This window comes from Dermacentor silvarum, chromosome 6, assembly GCF_013339745.2.
Source record: "Dermacentor silvarum isolate Dsil-2018 chromosome 6, BIME_Dsil_1.4, whole genome shotgun sequence".
Lineage (NCBI taxonomy): Eukaryota > Metazoa > Arthropoda > Arachnida > Ixodida > Ixodidae > Dermacentor > Dermacentor silvarum.
Window position 1 is genome coordinate 184,842,411 of NC_051159.1, and position 18,502 is coordinate 184,860,912.

The following is an 18,502-nucleotide window of genomic DNA, read 5'->3' on the forward strand; positions in this document are numbered from 1 at the left end:
TCCATCCATCCATCCATCCATCCATCCATCCATCCATCCATCCATCCATCCATCCATCCATCCATCCAACCATCCATCCATTAATCCATACATACATACATACATACATACATACATACATACATACATACATACATACATACATACATACATACATACATACATACATACGTACATACATGCATGCATGCATGCATGCATAATAGGCCCCCGGAAAATGCGCGAAGTAGCCTAAGATTGCTTACGCATTAAAAGCTACAATTACCTTCAGCATTAGAGCTGTGCATTGATGCGTCCTACAGGGGCATTGGTTACTCGTGTTTTCAAACGGTGCCCAAGGAGACGATGAACTGACAAGTAAGCTGATCAATTTCCTTTTAACCTGGATAAGAGTTCGGCCGCGTTGTTATTGCGCCAGAGGCGCTCGTGGCCTTTTGTGGGAGGGGGGGGGGGGACTCAATAATTATAAACCGCAACAAGCACCTCCTGCAACTCCAGTCGTTGTATTGCCAGCATGACCACGATTAATACGTTTAACTAGAAGCATAGTCATACAAGCGACAGACCTTTACTAAAAACGCATTTTACGCAACCAGTTCGTACACTTAAAATTGCTGCTAAAACAAACAGCAGGGGGCTCAGGCCTTGCTAGTGACTGTTGGTATCCTAGGCTGAATTTAAAGAAACCTCGATCATACGCTGGGTGCAAAAACCCTCTTGCGGCAAGCGATAACGATGGAACTGGTGAAAACGCTCGGCTCCGAGCATCGTTCGGATGGCTCGCGATACAACGACCCGCGCCGTGTCAGGCCGGCTCCGACGGATCTGGATGGTCGTCGTCCTTGAGCGGGATGGTGCCGAAGTCCATCGACTTGGTCCGCTTCTGCAGCGACGCCAGCGAAGGCGCCGGCGTCGGCGGGGGCGGAGGTGCGCGGTCCTCGAGGCTCAGCCTGCGGGGTGTGATCGCCGTCGAAGGGGCGCCGCGGCGCACCAGGCTGGTGGCCGACTCGTCCTGGTGGAGTGATGCTGGCGCCTGCTGCTGCATGTTGCCCATTCCGCCCGCCGCTTGGCCCTCTTCTGAAACGCCGTCGAACGAGAGTTTGACACGTCCCTTGCCATAGAGCTCGACGCGCGCTTCCATGGTTAGGCTGGCCTTCTTCTTGAGGCCAGCACACAGGGGTATGGGCGCCGTCGTCGTGGCGTTCATGGCTTTGCCCGACGTACCGCCTGGAGGCATGAGCGAGCCACGACGGAGCTTCAGGTCACGTGAAATCTTGATGTACCGCTCCATCTCCTCCTTGGTGACGGACGCATCGCTGGGCTCCACCTCGCCTTCATGACCGCCGCTGACTGCCGCCGCCGGCTGCTGCTGCTGCTGCTGCTGCTGCTGCTGCTGTTGCTGCTGCGGGTGCTCATCGGGGACTAAGGAACCGCCGCTGCCTACCCCTTCGGCGGACGAGGCCTGAGCGCTGCTGGGCGACGCGTGAGCCGGCAGCGCTTCGTCGCTCACGGCAAGTGACTCGGACTTGGTCACAGGTGCGTCGCTCGCGCTGCTCGTCATGGCTCGTTCAGGCTGGCAGTTTTCCCTCGAAGGAATCGCCTCAAGTCCCGACTACGGCTCTCCAAGGACAGGCCATAGAACAGTCTTCTACCTGAGATTCTTGAAAATAAAACAGCGCAGAAACGTTGCGGGAGCATTGAAAATGTTTGCAGAAGTACCATCAATGTAAGCTGTAAACAGCAGCGGCTACATATGCTATGTATAGTAAAGATAAGCTGCGGGCGTGCCACGCTGAGCGTGAACGCGCAAGAGGCGGTCTTGCTTTCTCGTTTGTTTGCTTTGTAATTTGTACGCGTTCAAGCGTGGAGAGGATGACCATTCTTACATCTTCGTTCGTAAGGTTTATTAAACAGTCCGACTCATTTTTTTTTTTTGTGATCGATTGGGTCATGCACTCGCAAAGAAATATTGGGGCTGAGAGAGACGCCGTATCGCATGGCTTGAGAATAGTTTTGATCACTGGGAATTCCTTAAAACGCTCCTAAATCAAAGTACACGAGTGGTATTTTCTCTCTTCTTGCATTTGACCTCGTCGATGAGTGGTTGGCGCGCACCGACAGTGTACAACTCTGCGAACAGCAAGCTCGACCTTCCCGTAACTACAGCCCTCGACGCAAACTGTACGGTACGCGTGGTGTAAAAGCAGAGTAAATCGTTGGCAGTTAAGCCTCCTCATTTTGAGAGTTGCATGAAATAGAGAAATGCAAGTTATTTCACAGGGCTCGAGCTATAACATTCGAGTCTTCTGCGTGAAACTTAGAAGTTTGTGCTGTGCCTGGTTTCACAGGAGGTGTTTGAGTGTTTCACATGTATAGATAGTTTTCACTGGCGTCATCGTGGCCGCCATCTTAGGGTGGCTCGTTTAGAAGCTGCCTAAACAAGGAACGTGACAGCACCACAGCACGAAAGGCGCGCCTTGCACCAAGGAAAATGCTGGCTGTAAAAAAAAAAAAAAAAAAAAAAAAAAAAACTACACATGTGCACGTAATAATAAGTTGCACTGATGTCATCGTGGCCGCCATTTTTGGGTGCTACCACTAGGAGAAGCTGCATCCGTGGCCTCGCATAAAAACTATCTATAATCTGCATTCAACTATCGAGTGGTGTGACCTGTGCGTGTGGATACAATGCGGTTCTATGCATCCGATCCCACAATGCACTGCAACGGTACACACAAAAAGTTGCTCTCAAGAGCACGCGTTGTCTCTCTGAACTGTTTCGGTATTCGCAGAAAAACGCGATACCGCGCGGAAAAGGGGCTGCACCAGAAGGATTCGCCACTTGACCAGCAGGCACCATCTTTCAGTCAACAAGCAACGCGCTTCGCGATCTCTCTGTGGTGATTTATGATGTCAATCTGTCTAGGTTATATATAGTCTACAAGCGACATGTCACTTCACTTGCCGCTTACAATAATTTTGCACTAGTACTTAAATACCGACACCGCACTTGACCTAACTCACAGAACTGAAGCAGATACCACGGATATCATTGATGAGAGAATCTTTTCGAAGCGGGCCCATGCATGCATCACGTAACCTTAAGAAAGTTATGCGGCTTAAATGTATTCTCGGCAGTCACTTTATCGACGTCATAGAAGACGCATCTTGAATGCAAACAGTGTTCGGCATTGCTGATTGCGTACGTTATACATTGTACAACCATGGTAATATAGAGAGAATTGTCAAGAAGCACGGTACCTCTTATAACGAATCTACGTGGATGTTTGTTAATCATCTAGCAGGCCACAAATGGGCCCGAAAAGAAGCCACTCTGACGCACCTCGAAGGAAGGCGTGCGCTGAACGTCGAGCGTCGTCGGATGCTCCGTCGTTGGCATAACACGCAGCACAGGCCGCACGCCAGCGGCGTCTTCCGGCCTTTGTTTACACCGGCGCACTTCTTTCTCGTTGTCCTCTCGTTTCTAGCCTTGCAAACACTCTGGTTCGTGGCCTATTCGCAACAGTGGGATTGGGCTATTTTTTCAAGTCATCATCATCACTATTATAATTATCGGCGAATTCATTGACCTCTCATTCGCGAGAAGGACATGGAACGCGTTCTCTCTCTCTTTTTTTTTCGGCTTATGCGCCTGCTGTTGTTACTCTGTCCGTGCAAACTGCGTTCCTCTATTTTTTTTCGAAAGCTTGCCCTTAGGCATAATACAAAGTATATCAAAAATACACGAACAGACTTGATTCATGCAAAAAGTCTAGAAGAGAACGATGATACGGTTCATGAATCCAACGTTCAAGGTCGGGTGGGCGGCCAGGCCCAAGGCCTATTGCCCGTAGGTGGCGGAGACGGCTTAGGTGAAGTCCTGGGCACGTGCATAATAGGTGTGTCACTGTGACATTTTGAATCGTAGTGTCACAAAATGGGCATGATGTCTCATAGGGACCGTGGTACTGTTGTGCCCAGAGAGCGGTCACAGACGGGGTGAGTGCGACCCCGACACGCAGCCTCCGTAACGTAACCTCCTCTCGGCGGGTTAAACCACCAGGGAGGTCTGACCCACACGGAGGTATAAGAGCTCGTGTGGTACGTCGGAGGTTTTCTTTTTCCCGGAGCAGTTGTCCGCAGGCGTTTTCAGGAAAATGCGGAAGTGGGTACGTTATGTTCTCAGGGTGGGTTGTCAAATCTGCTTCAAGTAGATCCGGCAGGGCTGCTCGAGGCACCCACTGAACGCGTATCATTAAATTCGTAGTGGCAGCAATACGGTGAATGCTATCTGAGAGAAGAGAGGACCGAGATACCCTACGTATGTCGTGGATGGCTTGAGTCGAGTTCGTGCGAATGATTAGCTGAGAATATCGAGCAGCTTGAACAAAAGGGAGCAACGCGGCCAAGCCGTCCCGTAGGCGGCAAGCTCGGCAAGATATAAGCCGGCGGTGCAGGATCGGCAACATACGAGCACGTCTGGCCTGCCTCTGGTATCAATGGGCACACGAGAGCTGTGTGAATCGTAGTACCATTAACACTGACGTTAGTGTATGCTACGAGAGTCCAATCGTCTTGATTATCATCGGTGCGACGAAGTCGGGAAACTTGAGCGTTCGCCTGGCGAGGAACCGGGCTATGCAGACGAGCAAGAGGCTTATTGTCACTTAATTGTACCCTGTTCCAAGGAGCTACATCGGGTGTCGTAGAAGCTTGGTTGTCTATTTAATGTCCCATGTACCGGGCAAGTGCAGCAGCCGAGAATAGCTTCGATGGCTTAAGGGCGTGCGCGCATCGACACTGGTGCACCAGTTCGTCAAAAGTGTTGAGTTGGGACTCGGCCTGTAAGGTTGGCAGCGGAGTTAGACGTGGCAGTCCCGTTATGGCACGCATTGCTTCATGATTAATGGCCTCAAGGCGAGCCCATTCTGTTTTCGTGAAGTGTTGAAACTGGGCTCCGTAGACGAGTCGTGCTTGCAATACTGAACGGACAAGAAGGCGAACCATGTCGGTGCGCGCTCCGCCAGATTTCTTCGCAATCCGACGTATCAACGGTATCGTTTCTGCGGTTTGTTGCTTTGCCTTCTTGACCCATGGTCCCGCAGATCCGGAGGCATCCATTTCAAGGCCGAGTACACGAAAAGTTGAAGCCTCGTGTGGCTGCTGATTTAACAGAAGAGGCCGCAGTACCAGTAGACGGCGCCCATACTTGTTCGCTACTGACATGTACGTTGTCTTGTCCTTGGAAATTTCAAGCCCTATCTGATTTTTTAGAGACAGCAGCATGGTTGTTGCCGCTGCACGCAAATCATTTATTTTAATTTTTGTTTCACTGAAATTAAAAAAGACAAAAAAAAAGCGATACTGAGAAAGGTGTCTAGGAAATAGACAGCAAAGAGGCAGGACAGTATTTAACTAAATATATAATGAGCTGAATCATTCTTAAAAAGAATGCACGAAGTTCGGCACAAATAGAGAGAGAGAGAAAAAGCCTTTCAGCCCTTCCACTGGGGTGGAGATGGAAGACCAGCGAAGCTGTACTGTGGTGGAATTATGTATTTCCAATTATGACTATTAAGATGTGATGGTGTAATTGGTTATTTGAACTATTAAAGAATGAAAAATATATATGATCCGGTGGTTTCCATTTATTTAGTGACCACAGGGACCATGGCCTTATTGGTCGCTACGGTACACCGCCATAGGGTGTACGGCAAAGGTTGGCACGTTCTTCATAAACACGTCACCAACGCCGCGCGCGTTCGGTGCGAACGCGGGCAAAACGCCGCCGCCGTCGACAACAGTTGTGCGCGTTGTTTGTGTGAGCGCCTACAACCGCTGTCAAAACGCTGGCTACGTGCCGAACGGCTAAACGCCGTTGTCGACACTCTTGGGGGAGAGGCGGGCGATAGCCCAGAGAGAGTCGGCGGCAGAGGCCGGCAGGGCTAGAGAGCCCACATGCAACGATGTTTTAACAACGCTGTTTTGAAACAACGTTGCATGTAGGCTCCCTATGCAGGGCTGCGTGCATGCGCCGCAGTGGGAGAGCGGGTACGCGCACGCGCACTCTAGGGTGCCTCGATGCCCTCCTCGCCCACCACTCTCCTTCCATTGGGAAGTCGCGTTTGCTCTCCGCCGTGCGTTTTGGCTATCTTCTGCAGCCCTTGAGGGAGCACGGCTCAGCGCCAACGGGGAGGGGTAAGTGGGAGCGAAAGAAGGGATAGAGTGGAGACGCCATGGCTGGGCGAAGCAAAACCGGCAGGCATAGGCGGCACGTATCAGGCCGAGATGGAAGGCCTTGGTGTGCTGCAGAGTCTGCAGGGGTGTTGTGCCAGGCCGGTCAGGCCCGGGGTGGAGTGGGAGGCCGTGAGGCCTTCCCGCTTGTAGAAATGTCCTTAGAGGCGTGCGGAGAGCCCTGACGAGTCAAGGAACTCCACGACGCCTCGAAGTGCAGAAAGGTGGTGTCGGCCGGGGAAGAGGAGATCTTCCTCCTTGTCACAGGGGAGGCCCAGGCGGCGGAACTCCTGCAGGAGTGGGCCCCGCTGCTGGAGGTACGCCGGGCAGGCCAGCAGGAGATGTTCGATCGTCTCCGGCTCCCCGCAGGAGCTGCAGGCCGGGGACGTCGCTCGTCCCAGTCGGTAGCTGCGTGCTGCCGTCCAGCTGCAGCCGATGCGGAGCCGGAGAAGGAGCGAGGTCTCCCTGCGAGCCAGGCCTCGCTGGGGGAGTGGTCGTGGGGGGCATCCCAGTGCCACCCGTTTGTCTGGGTGGTGGGTCGCCAGGTGTCGCCGCAGCCTCAGTCCTGTGAAGTCGCCCTCCGTCACGGCCCGACTGAGGGGCACAGTGGTGTGGTGGGCGTCCTTCGCCAGGGTGTCGGCTGCCTCGTTGCCCGGGATCCCTACGTGGGCGGGGATCCAGTGCAGGGACACCGGGTGGCCTGCGTCCTGCAGCGCTGTCAGCCGGGTAGACAGCAGTGCGACTCCAAGGCTGGCGCTTTCTGGCCTCTGCAGGCCGAGGAGGGCTGCCCTGGAGTCGCAGAGGATGGCCGCTGGTACCCCAGGAAGCTCCTCAGAGAGTAGGTCGACGGCCAGGTGGAGGCCTGCCACCTCCGCTGCAGTCGAGCTGGCGTGTCTGGGCAGTCGACACTGCCTGCTCTTCTGGCTGAGCCGTGCTACCTCAAGGGCTGCAGAAGATAGCGCCAACCTTTCCCTTTCCCTCAAGAACCACTTATCCGCCGTGCGTTCGCTCCCCGTGAAAGTGAGCGTCCCTCGCCCTCGCGCGCGTTCGCTCGCACATACAGCATACGGCCAATGAGAGTTTCTGTTTTCTATTGCCGGACTCGAAGATCGAAAGGTGAGCCTTTAAAAGCTTCGCTGTAAAAAAAAAAAAAAAAAAAAAAGAAAAAAAAAAGATGTAGAAACTAACATATGACGCCGATGGAGTACGGCTAATCGCTTTCATGACTGACCGTCGGCGAACACGTGAGAACGCATGAAGGTGCGGCGATGAACGCCAGCCCCAAAATGAAAGCAGTTTGCGCTCCCGCACCAGCACCAAGGGCTCTCATTTAAACAGGGCATAATAATAAAGGAAAATAACTTTCAGATGTCCATTTAACTCAAGTTCAGGTTCAAGTTCTCCACAGACTCAAGTTCAGGAACTCAACTGACCAGATTCCTCTCTTATAATACGAAATGAGCGGACAAAATGCTAAAGAGCAAGAAAGATTGAGTTATTTTTTATGAATATGATGTCACAAAAAAGAAAAGAAAGAAGGAAGAATACTGAGTGAGAAAGGGGAGTCCGTTTTATTCGCGCAGTTTCGTGCAAAAGCAAATTGCGCTGCGCTCTTGAAAGTGCGTGGCTTAAATTTGGCGCTTGTCTTCGCCTGTTCTCCGGCCCGTCCTAAATTGCGCTGTTACATTTTGGATCAGGCGGGATCAACTTGCCCACCTTTTTGGTGCGACGAACATGTAACGCTAGTTCGCGTGCCGAGCTCCGATCGAAAGCAATGAAGCAACAGGATGCCGTCTCAAAAGTTAGAGAGAAAACTTTGCACTCGGCCGCGCAACGCTTGAAACAGCGAAGCTGGGCGATCGTAGCCCAGCATTTTCCGAAAGTGCGCGCGAACTTTTCACTTTATTACTCGTGATGATGATAATTTCTTTTCGCGCTACTCGGACTTACGGCCGTCACTGCGCGTTGCATAGCGCAGCTTGCAACTCCGACACCGCGTTCCAATGCCGACACCACGTTCCAGGAGACCCGCTCCGTGAATGCGTTTCTCTCTCGCTCTCAGCAGCGTGCAAAACCTCTTCACCTCGCAGAGCACGAGCGTACGAACGCGCCAGCTGTGGACGAAGACGACGACGTTCGAACGCAATCATATGGTTCGCATAAACTCATGCTCTGCAGGCGAGAGTTTATGAAGAAGCCGTGTGGAACGGCTGTGCTCGGAATGCTCTCTGCTGGAAACAGCGTATCGGCCTCAGGCCGAGGATCGTCGACTCCGTTTCTGAATGAAGATGCAAGCTATAAAGTTGTCCTCCCGCGTCTACCAACCGGTAACGATGTGCTGAATTCCACTTTTCTTCATGCGGACTTGAGTGGCAGACCATACCGTGCTCCCAACTTCCGAGACGCTCTGGTTGAAGTAGTGAATACTGCAGATATTATAGGTGTCGGACAGTATCAGATGAGCCATGTATGGATGGTTACCTGCGCTAGCAGTGCGGCGAAACATAAACTCGTCAGCTCCGTGTCAAAGGACTGAAGTGCATGGTGATAGATCCGGATACTAAAAATATCAAGCTCAAGTTACTATGGCTTCCACCTCACCTTGAAGCTCGACGTGTTGAAGAGGCGTTCCAGGCGTACGGTCAGGTGAAGTCTGTCGAGAGAGAGGTGTGGAGATGCACTGGTATGGAACAGTGGGTGACGACAAACCGGGAGGTTTCCTTGGTGCTCAAGGATACTGTCACCGTAAGCTAGATACCACACATTATGTCCATTTATGGACACCAGTGCCTGGTACTTATCCCTGGCAGGCCTCCGCTGTGCCTTCGTTGCAAGCGTGTCGGACATGTCCTTTGACAATGCAGAACGGCGAGATGCTTGCAGTGCCACCGATTTGGTCACTCGGTGGACGCCTGTGTATCGACCTATGCCAATAAGCTTCGTTCTGGGCAACATAGCGCAGAAGAGCCACAACTGGACCATCTCATGGATGCTACAGAGATAGTCGATGCCACCGGAGAAGCCACATGCGGCATCAGGACGAAGAACAGGAGTCTCCAGAGCCAATGCCGAGCAGCCGCAGCAGTCCAAGCGAAGCTACTGGCAATAACTCGGTTTGCACACATGACCCAGGAAACCTTAAAGAAAAGCCCCCTGATGGCGACAAGGAAGAAGAGTCAAGCGAGGAAACGTCCGGCACCGTGCAACGATGAAACAACGGGGAGTGCAGTACAGGCACCCGAGTGCTCCACGGGTTCCCTCCCCTGGTGATGGTGTGCCGCGGCGGTTTTGTCAGCGAAGTAAGGAGAGTGCTATAAAGAAGTGCAAAGGGAGCAAGACTACAGATTTACTTGTGGCCAAGGGTAATGAAGAGCTTTAGGTGAGCAAAATGGCTACCGCCTTCACCCTCCCCTTATGTGTAGCGACACTCAACGTGCATGGGCTGCGGAGTATAAGGCGTCAGTAGCAGTTACTCCACGTGCTTAGGCAGCATGAAAGTGATGTTGGTGCAGTGCAAGAGACCAAGATTTCTTCTACTACCAATGTCAACCTTGCGCTGCAAATTTTTCAACCAGATCACGAGGTGTGTGTTAGCCAAGCGTGTGGTGCTTCCGCTGGATGCTTTTTGTTAGTTAGAAAGGAGTTGAATCACGCTTCATTGTCGCTACGTGTTTATGGGGAAGGCCGCTTTCTATGTTGTGACCTCTCTTTTCGTTCCCGTAATTGGCGGTTTATTTGTGTCTATGCTCCGCTAAGAGTGAGTGACAGGACGGCTTTCTTTCTGTCTCTTGCTCCGTTGTAGACACTGACAGAGATTTGGTAGTTTTGGGTGACTTTAACTGTGTTTGTGATCCTAGAGATCATTCATACCTAACAAAGCGTTATGATGCAAGTGCAACTTTGCTTCAGCAATTACTGGAAGACCACAATCTAATAGACGTGGGAGCCTACACGCCTTCTTGCGTGCGGTTCACGCACTTTCAAGGCGTCTCTCATGCTCGACTTGATCGTGTGTATGTTTCGACAGATCTCTGGTCTCACATTCACAACTACGCCGTGAAGCCTATATTTTTCACAGACCATTGTTTAGTAGCTGTTTCATGGCATCCCAGAAAGTATCGCAAGTTTACTCCAAATTGGGAATTGTGGAAACTTAACACAGAACTTTTACGAGAGGAAAAATTTGTAAACAAAGTGAAAGAATTATTTCTAGAGATAACGCAATCTCGAGAGCTCCCATTGTTCGCTCAATGGGAAATGTTCAAACGGAGTGTAAAAAATGAAGCGATTGCTATTTCATGTGAGCTAGCTGCCTCAAAGAAAAAATGCAGAAAAACATCACCTTTATAATCTACTTCATAAGTTGCACGCTTTCGAAAGTCAGGAGCCAGGGTTGTATAGCGACGAGATACAGTTCGAGCACAAATACAGAAATGTGAGACGGAAGCGTACAGAGGAGCAGTGGTGCGTTCACGCACAACTCGTTTCACAGATGAGGAGCCCACAAAAAGGGCTCTTGGTGATATAAAGCGATACGCGCTTTCCAAGCAAATATTACAAATTGAATCTGGTGGTTACATATATACAGAAACGTCGCAGATAATCACCATACTTGAAGATCACTATAAAAATCTTTTCACTGCAGTTACGCTTCAGTAGGGTTACGAAGCAAAAACTGATCAATTTATTTCTCTTATGCCACAATTACAAGAAGATGATCGAGTAAGCGTTGACGAGCAAATAACTCGAGAAGAAATTAAGCTTGCAGTTGAATTTCTGCAGAAAAACAAAAAGCCTGGCCCTGATGGCCTTAGTGCCGACTTTTATGTAAAATTTCAGGAATTCATGTGTTACTTTCTTGAGCGGCTTTTCAAAGACTCCTATAAACACGGGGAGCTTCCTCTGTCTTTCTATCAGCGGCATACGACCCTAATCCCAAAGAGCACTGATAATGAAGTATTAGAGTGTAAACGGATATAGGCCGATATCATTATGTAACGTCGATTATAAAATATTTGCAAAAGTACACACACATAGGTTGCAGACAGTCATTGCTAAATTAGTAGGTGACCATCAAACATGTGGAATTCGAGGACGCTCTATACAAACGAATATTCATATCGCACGTTCAGTCCTTGAGTGCTTAGAAGATAGCATGGATCAAGTAGCTCTTCTTCAGATTGACCTCGCCAAAGCCTTTGATAAGGTTCAGCACAGTTTTTTTGTTCTGATTACTACGACATCTGCAGTTAGGTGATGCATTGTATAATGGTATAGCACTTTGTTATAAAGAGTGCACTACAAAGTTAATTATGAACCGTACCCTCTCAGGTGTAATACAGGTACAGTCATCCGTCCGTCAGGGTTGTCCGCTATCGCCTTTACTTTTTGCAATATTCTTGGAACCTCTTTGCTTAAGCGTGCTTTATAACTTGTTGTGCCGTGCTACGTGCCTATGATCGAGGCGACGGGAGCTCCCACCTCTGCGCGACAAATCAAGAATTCAACGCGCGGGGAGACTTCGAAAAGCACCCATCTTTGCCGCGGCGAAGCAATAGACGCGTGTCATTTCAAGCGGCACCAGGCCTTCCCCCCGTGGAAAGAAGAATACGACGCGGGTGACGCCAGAAACCGCCAGTTTGGGTCCTGTCGACGAGTCGCCAAGGGGACGCGACGACACAATACGGCGCGGGCGACGTCAGCAACCGTCCTGTCTGGCTCCTGTCGACGAGGAGCCGCCGCCAAGGGGATTTAAGGAAGAACAGGCCCATTGTGAAAGAGAGAGTCGCCACCGGCCGCCCCGTCGGTCTGGTGCGCTCTTACCAGCTCTTACTGCTTTTACTAGCTATCACCAGCTAAGGGCAGCTATTGCCAGCTATTACCTGCAATTCCTGCTATATCTGTACATATTTGTACATATTGTATAAAGCTTTCGTCTCCTCTTCGTCTGCTTCAAGACTCCGTCTCTCGTCCCCGACCCCGAGTCGCAATAAACTCAAGCATCAAAGGATACAGGTATGCAGATGAAGAAATTAAAGTTCTAGCTTATGCGGATGACATTGCCTTCTTTTGCGTTGATAAGCCCAGTATTACTGAGACAATAAACACTACCTTGCGTTTCTGTGAAATGGCAGGAGCTAGTAAAAGTATACTAGTAAAAGTTTGATAAAAGTAGAGGGTTTTGGCTAGGCATGTGGGCTCTAACTCCCTCTGTGTTCTCGAATATTCATTGGAATCAGTCTTCGTTGCGATTTCTTGGTGTGCCTTTCGATAACTTCCGTAATAGTGGACCTCATTGGACATCCGCGATAACCGCTATCCGTCGAAAGGTGACAACCTGGCAGGGACGTGACTTCTCCATTTTCGCAAGAGCTAAGGCGTTACTTCTAGCTTTACTTCTAAGCTTCTTTATGTTCTGCAGGTCTTGCACTGCTCTCGCATCTATGTTCAGGCATTCCACAGAATATTTGCATGTTTTATTTGGCAGTCATCATGGGAAGCCATGAGAAGGAATAATCTTTTTCTTCCACTTGAGAAGGGAGGTCTGAGTCTTGTGCATTTGTTTGTGAGACAATTGGTCATGCGATTATTTTACTTATTTATTTATTGATTTACAGTGCCTACAGCGCCCTTGTGGGGCATTAGTGTAGGGGGGAAGTATTAACATTTAAATTTAAAAAATACAAATACATAGCAAAATGCAGATTGGTGACATCTCATTCGGAATTATCCACAGAACAACTATGAAATTTCGTTTAAAATTAACAAAGGCAAAAAATAATGAATTGCTAGGACAAATCGCACAGATCGACCTGCAAGCACAAATCAAGCACAAATAGAAGTACAAATAGAAGCAGGCACAAATGTAAGCACAAATCGCAAGCACGAATCGCTAGAAGGAGCAGAAGAAACTGTAAACGATAACTTTCATGTGAGCCCAGGCTGAGATGAAATGAAACTTTGAAGGACAAGTGGAAATGTTGAAAGGGGAGCGGAGACAATTTCTTGCGGGAGTTTGTTCCATTGTTTAATTGTGCGTGGGAAAAATGAATATTTGAAAAGATTTATTCTGGTAGCAAACTCGCGCACTTTTAATGTGTGATCAGTACGGGCAGATATATATGTAGGCTCCAGTATGTAGTTTTCCTTTTCAATGCCCGTTAAACCGTGAAATATTTTATAAAACAAAGATAAACGTAAATATATTTGCGCCTATCTTCAAGAAGAGGCCATCCCAAGGTATTTCTGATTTCAAAAACCCTTTTAGAATAGTCATAGGCATCTGTGACGAAACGGACTGCTCGCGATTGCACACGCTCCAGAGCATCGATGTTAACTTTGGTAAAAGGGTCCCAAGTGCTACACGCGTATTCCAAAAGTGGGCGTACATTCGACATATACAGGGTTTCCTTCAGACAGGCCGGTGCTTGTTTAAAGTTGCGTCTCAAGAAGTTTAATGTGTTGCTAGCCTTCGATACAATGTAATCAACGTGCGCATTCTATGTTAAAGTGCTGGAAAAAATAACTCCTAGGTACTTATATTCCTTCACAAGGGACAGCTGTGTGGCATTCATGAAATAGCTTGCCGTCAGGGGCTGTTTTTTGTTTGTGAATCTTAACAGGTTGCATTTGGATAGATTGAGGGTCATGTTCCAGGTGGAACACCGAGTCATAACATTGTTTAGGTCACTTTGTAGCTGTTCGCTGTCTGCTTCAGATGAAATTTCACGGTAACTACAGCAATCATCTGCATATAACCTAACACGGCAAGACAAACGTTCAGTTAGGTCATTAATGAATATAATGAAAAGTAGGGGCCCCAAGACGGACCCCTGTGGCACGCGTGATAATACAGAAACGTCAGATGAGCGGGTACCACCAAGAATCACGCGTTGGCTTCTTTCTAAAAGATAAGCTTCCAGCCACTTCAGGAGGGCATTTGGTATGTTAAGATAAGTAAGCTTTTGTAGTAACAGGGTATGAGATACTGTATCAAATGCTTTTCGAAAGTCTAAAAATATGCAGTCAACCTGCATACCGGAGTTAATAAATGCTGCGATATCATGGCAAAATTCGATCAACTGAGTGTCGCAAGAAAAGCCAGCCCTGAAGCCATGTTGCGTTGGACTAATAAAGCTATTTTCTTGAAGGTGTGCCATTAAGTTTGTGTAAATGACATGTTACAATGTCTTACAGGTAACGCTTGTGAGTGAAATTGGCCTGTAGTTACACGTTCTCGCTTTTGTACCGGTTTTATGAATTGGGATAACATTTGCCTTCTTCCAGTCCGAGGGCAAAGCACCTACTTGGAGGGATATCTTAAACAGCATAGTTAAGAAAGGAGCTACAGACAATGCGCAGTTCTTTAGCACAAAATTTGAAATATAGTCATGACCGGGAGCCGAGTGAACGTTTATCTTTCGTAGTAATGATACGATGCCAGCTTCAGACAGCTCAATTTCCCTCATCTGTGTGAACACACTGACGTCATGCAATCGAGTAACCTCGACATTTGAGCGTGAAAACACAGAATGAAAATAAGCATTGAAAGCTTCTGCTTTTCCCAAGGTATCTGTGCCGTAGGCTTTGTCATCCATGACGTCAGAGATAGCGTCACCGGATTTTTTTTTTTTTTTGCTTTTGACATATTTCCACATTTCCTTAGGGTTAGTTTTCATTTTGTGTCCAAGATTGCAGAGAAACGTGTTATGTGAACTACGCATCATCTTTGCTATTCTTTTGCTCATTTCCTTCATCTTTGCGTACAATAGAGGATTCGGCGACTGGCAATATTTACGAAATATCCTATTTTTTCTGTTTATCATCGTACGAATTTCTTTAGTTACCCGCCGTGGTTGCTCAGTGGCTATGGTGTTGGGCTGCTGAGCACGAGGTCGCGGGATCGAATCCCGGCCACGGCGGCCGCATTTCGATGGGGGCGAAATGCGAAAACACCCGTGTACTTAGATTTAGGTGCACGTTAAAGAACCCCAGGTGGTCTAAATTTCCGGAGTCCCCCACTACGGCGTGCCTCATAATCAGAACTGGTTTTGGCACGTAAAACCCCATAATTTTTAACGAATTTCTTTAGTAATCCACGGTTTATCGCCTCGGCGCTGGGAAGTAATGACGCGTGAAGGGACATAGGTTTGTGTCAAGGACAATATTTTAGTTTTAAAAAGGTCCCACATTGCGTTTATATCTAGGCATGGACTAAGACGTATAAATTCTGGAAGAAAATTATCTAGTTCACATGATATTGCCGTATAATCGCCCCTTTCATAAAAAAAGACCTTGCGTGGCTGCGCAGAGCGACAATTCCTGGTCGCTCAGGACACCTTGGCGACGACATCATGATCACTGATACCAGGTATCGAAGTAACAGAAGACACAATATCAATTTCATTGCAAAAGAATAAATCAAGTACACTTGCACTGTTAGCCGTAACCCGCGTTGGCTTTTCCACAAATTGAAACAACGAATGAGCATTTATCATTTCACGGAAGGCCGTGTACAGGAGTGATGAATTGCCCAGCACTGGAATAAAATGCTGCCATGTTACATCTGGTAGATTAAAATCACCTGCCAAGACTATGTACGTTGTCTGTAATGTTAGCAGCATGTTGCTTAAATTTAAAAGGGGCTGCGGACTTCTGGGGTGGTCTGTAGAAAGAACCGAATGCCACAGACGAGCCATTGTTCAAGAGTACTTTGCACCCAACAAATTCAGTTGAGTTTGCTTCAACGTCAACCAGGGAGCTAGGTATTGTATTGCGAACGAGAACAAAAACGCCTCCCCCATGCGCATTTCTGTCCCTCCTGTAGACATTGTAGCAGGTTGGAAAAACTTCATTGTCATTTATTGTGTCGTCTAGCCAAGATTCAGATCCAAGTACTACATGTGGCTTTGTCGTTTCTAAGAGGGCGGCAAATTCAATAGTCTTATTTTTTAGGCTGCGACAGTTTACAACAATACACACACTGTCATCCGTGCCGGCTGGTTGTCTAGTAAATGAGACAAGCTTTTTGAGTTGCTACGTATTAATCTTGTCCACGTGGTCGGTTTCAGCATTATAAAGGAAAGTTTCCTTGCCAATTCTTAGTTTGTTATACTGTAGCCTGAAGTCCCCTTCCTTGTTTTTCGCGAACTGAATTAATTTTTGCCTCTCTTGTCGAACTTTGTTGCTATAGTCCTCACTAATAGCAAGATTTGTACCTTTCAGCCTTGACGCAACTAAGATAACGTGTTGCTTGTCTTTAAATGAAAGAAACTTAACTATGATAGGACTCTTTTTTGTTGACGTGTAGCGACCGAGCCTGTGAGCCCTCTCAACCGAATCAGCAGAAATAGAGACGTTTAATTTTTCCTTACAAAAATCAAGAACCTTAGTCTCTGAATCTTGCCAAGTTTCGGTGGCTGCATCTTGGAAGTAAAAAAAGATCAGGTTATTTCTTCTAGATCTATTTTCCATGTCATCTTCAAATTAATGCAGCTTGGAATACGTGACAACAAGTTTGTCGGTCTGCGCAGCTAATTGCTTCACTTTATCTTTTAACGGTAGTACCGATAACAAATTATCTTCAAGGGCGTTGAATTTATCCTCCATTTGCGAAAACTTTTGCTCGAGTGCCTCCTGACGTTTTGCTACAGAACGAAGTTCCCCAAGAATCTGTCTGCTTTTGTAGCACCGTAGGAATTGCCATGACGGCATTAAACATTTGTTGTTCTTGCTGGGAAGTCAGAGGGCCTGGATTTTGTTCTACATCTCCTGCAAGCTGCAGTAATTTGCATACATAGCGCGCACATAACGAACACTTGATTCTCAAGAAAAAAAATACTGCGCATACACACACTCAATGCGGAGTTGTGATCTTAAAAAGGACCTTAAAAATGTCCGTCATCCTTTCCTCCTTGCAGTTAATAGAACACGTCTTGCTTCACACCTCCCTTTTCTTTTTGCCACGACAAACTCTGCTCAAGAACTGGTGTTATGGGGCTTCCTAAAAGAACTCGTGGACACTATTTCATTTTTAAGAACCCGATTCACGTTAGAATATCTATTTAGCGTTGATCGAACATCGCTCAATATAGCACTTGTAAATAACCTTTTCCCTGCACCTATGTATCGAAAGCCGTATCTGTCTCTATTTGGTCAAGATGTTCTTTGCCGTGTTCGTCGAATCTGTATAACGCTAGCAGCGAAAGCATTTTTCTTTAAGCTGCACACTTCCACCCTGCCAGTTAAAACATGGCTTCATGAGAAAGGATTATATGTTCCGTGGAATACAAATTGTAGACTTTGTAGCCAACCTGAAACAATAGAACATTGCTTTATTCTTTGTCGTGATGCATTTTATTTTCGGGACATTTTGCAAAGAACTATCAAAAAAGAATTTCCTCTCACACCTTACGGTATCCGCTTCCTTCCTTTCAAAAAGACAATCAGTAATGCACCATATGATTTGTTTATGTTATTAGGACTGTATTCACTATGGAGAAGCCGAATGATCGACAGACATGCCGAGCCACCCCGTTCGACAAGGTCTGTCTTTGGAGAAGAGGCTGCTCAAGTGCGGAGTGTGGTTGCAACCTTTGACCCTGTTCCTGAATGGATTTCGTGTCTGGACGCTTGTGCTTGTTTACCTGATTTTTGAACTTTCATTGGACTGCCTAGCGTGTGTGAATTTGTTTTTCATGTGTGCATATATGTAACGCAACTAATTTTCGCATATAATTACTAATATTTCCATGCAATAAAGAAAAAAAAAGTGGCTGTATAGCCTAGAGGTTACGACGCTCGCCTTAGGACCGGGGGTACGCGGGCTGGAATCCGGCCTGGGCAAGAAAGTTTCTTTTCTTTCTTGGTAGTTTCTTGTTACGCACCACAAATGACGGCTGGTAATTTTAACAGCGAAGCTGTTAAAAGTCAGAGCCCTTCCACCCTGTGAAGAGGGAAGTCCAACGGATCTGGTGGGATTTGCTTTGTTGGGCTTTAGCTATCTATTTGCTATCTATTTGCTATCTATTTGCTATGTTGAATTTGGCTACAAGATCGTTAACCGACCTCTTCGCTACGTACTCGGGCAAGAGGCTTCGGTGTCGGCTCCGAGTAGCACAATGGGGTATTAGATGCGAAGCAGCTTATGGCGGGGGCTTTGTCCGTCCCTCCTGCGTCCGGCCGCGTCCCACACCCCCACAGCGCATGCGCGTCCCCTCCCCCCCTCTCTCCTTCTCTACGCTCCCCCGCTTTCTCTCCTCTAGGAATC

At 48.0% G+C, this 18,502-nt stretch overlaps 2 protein-coding genes across 2 annotated transcripts; one reads left to right on the top strand and one right to left on the bottom strand.

Annotated features, from left to right (window-relative positions):
- Positions 1-535: 535 nt before the first annotated feature.
- On the bottom strand, positions 536-3,457 carry LOC125946464 (androgen receptor-like). Its single transcript, XM_049669956.1, has 2 exons — positions 3,344-3,457; positions 536-1,660 (listed from the first exon to the last, which is right to left on the bottom strand). Exon 2 carries the CDS (start codon positions 1,559-1,561, stop codon positions 806-808), a length of 756 nt encoding a protein of 251 aa, XP_049525913.1. The 5' UTR covers positions 1,562-1,660; positions 3,344-3,457; the 3' UTR covers positions 536-805.
- A 5,803-nt stretch (positions 3,458-9,260) lies between these two features.
- On the top strand, positions 9,261-18,101 carry LOC125946372 (uncharacterized). The gene is made up of 2 exons (XM_049669212.1): positions 9,261-9,414; positions 17,154-18,101. The coding sequence occupies exons 1-2, from the start codon at positions 9,261-9,263 to the stop codon at positions 17,888-17,890; spliced, it is 891 nt and encodes a 296-aa protein (XP_049525169.1). The 3' UTR covers positions 17,891-18,101.
- Positions 18,102-18,502: the final 401 nt, after the last annotated feature.

Excerpts from the sequence above, each read along its gene's own strand:
- LOC125946464 (XM_049669956.1), bottom strand. The coding sequence starts at position 1,561 with ATGACGAGCAGCGCGAGCGACGCACCTGTGACCAAGTCCGAGTCACTT.
- LOC125946372 (XM_049669212.1), top strand. The coding sequence starts at position 9,261 with ATGCGGCATCAGGACGAAGAACAGGAGTCTCCAGAGCCAATGCCGAGC. Across the intron at positions 9,415-17,153 it reads CGACAAGGAAGAAGAGTCAA|TTAATAGAACACGTCTTGCT; the intron begins GCGAGGAAACGT and ends TCCTCCTTGCAG.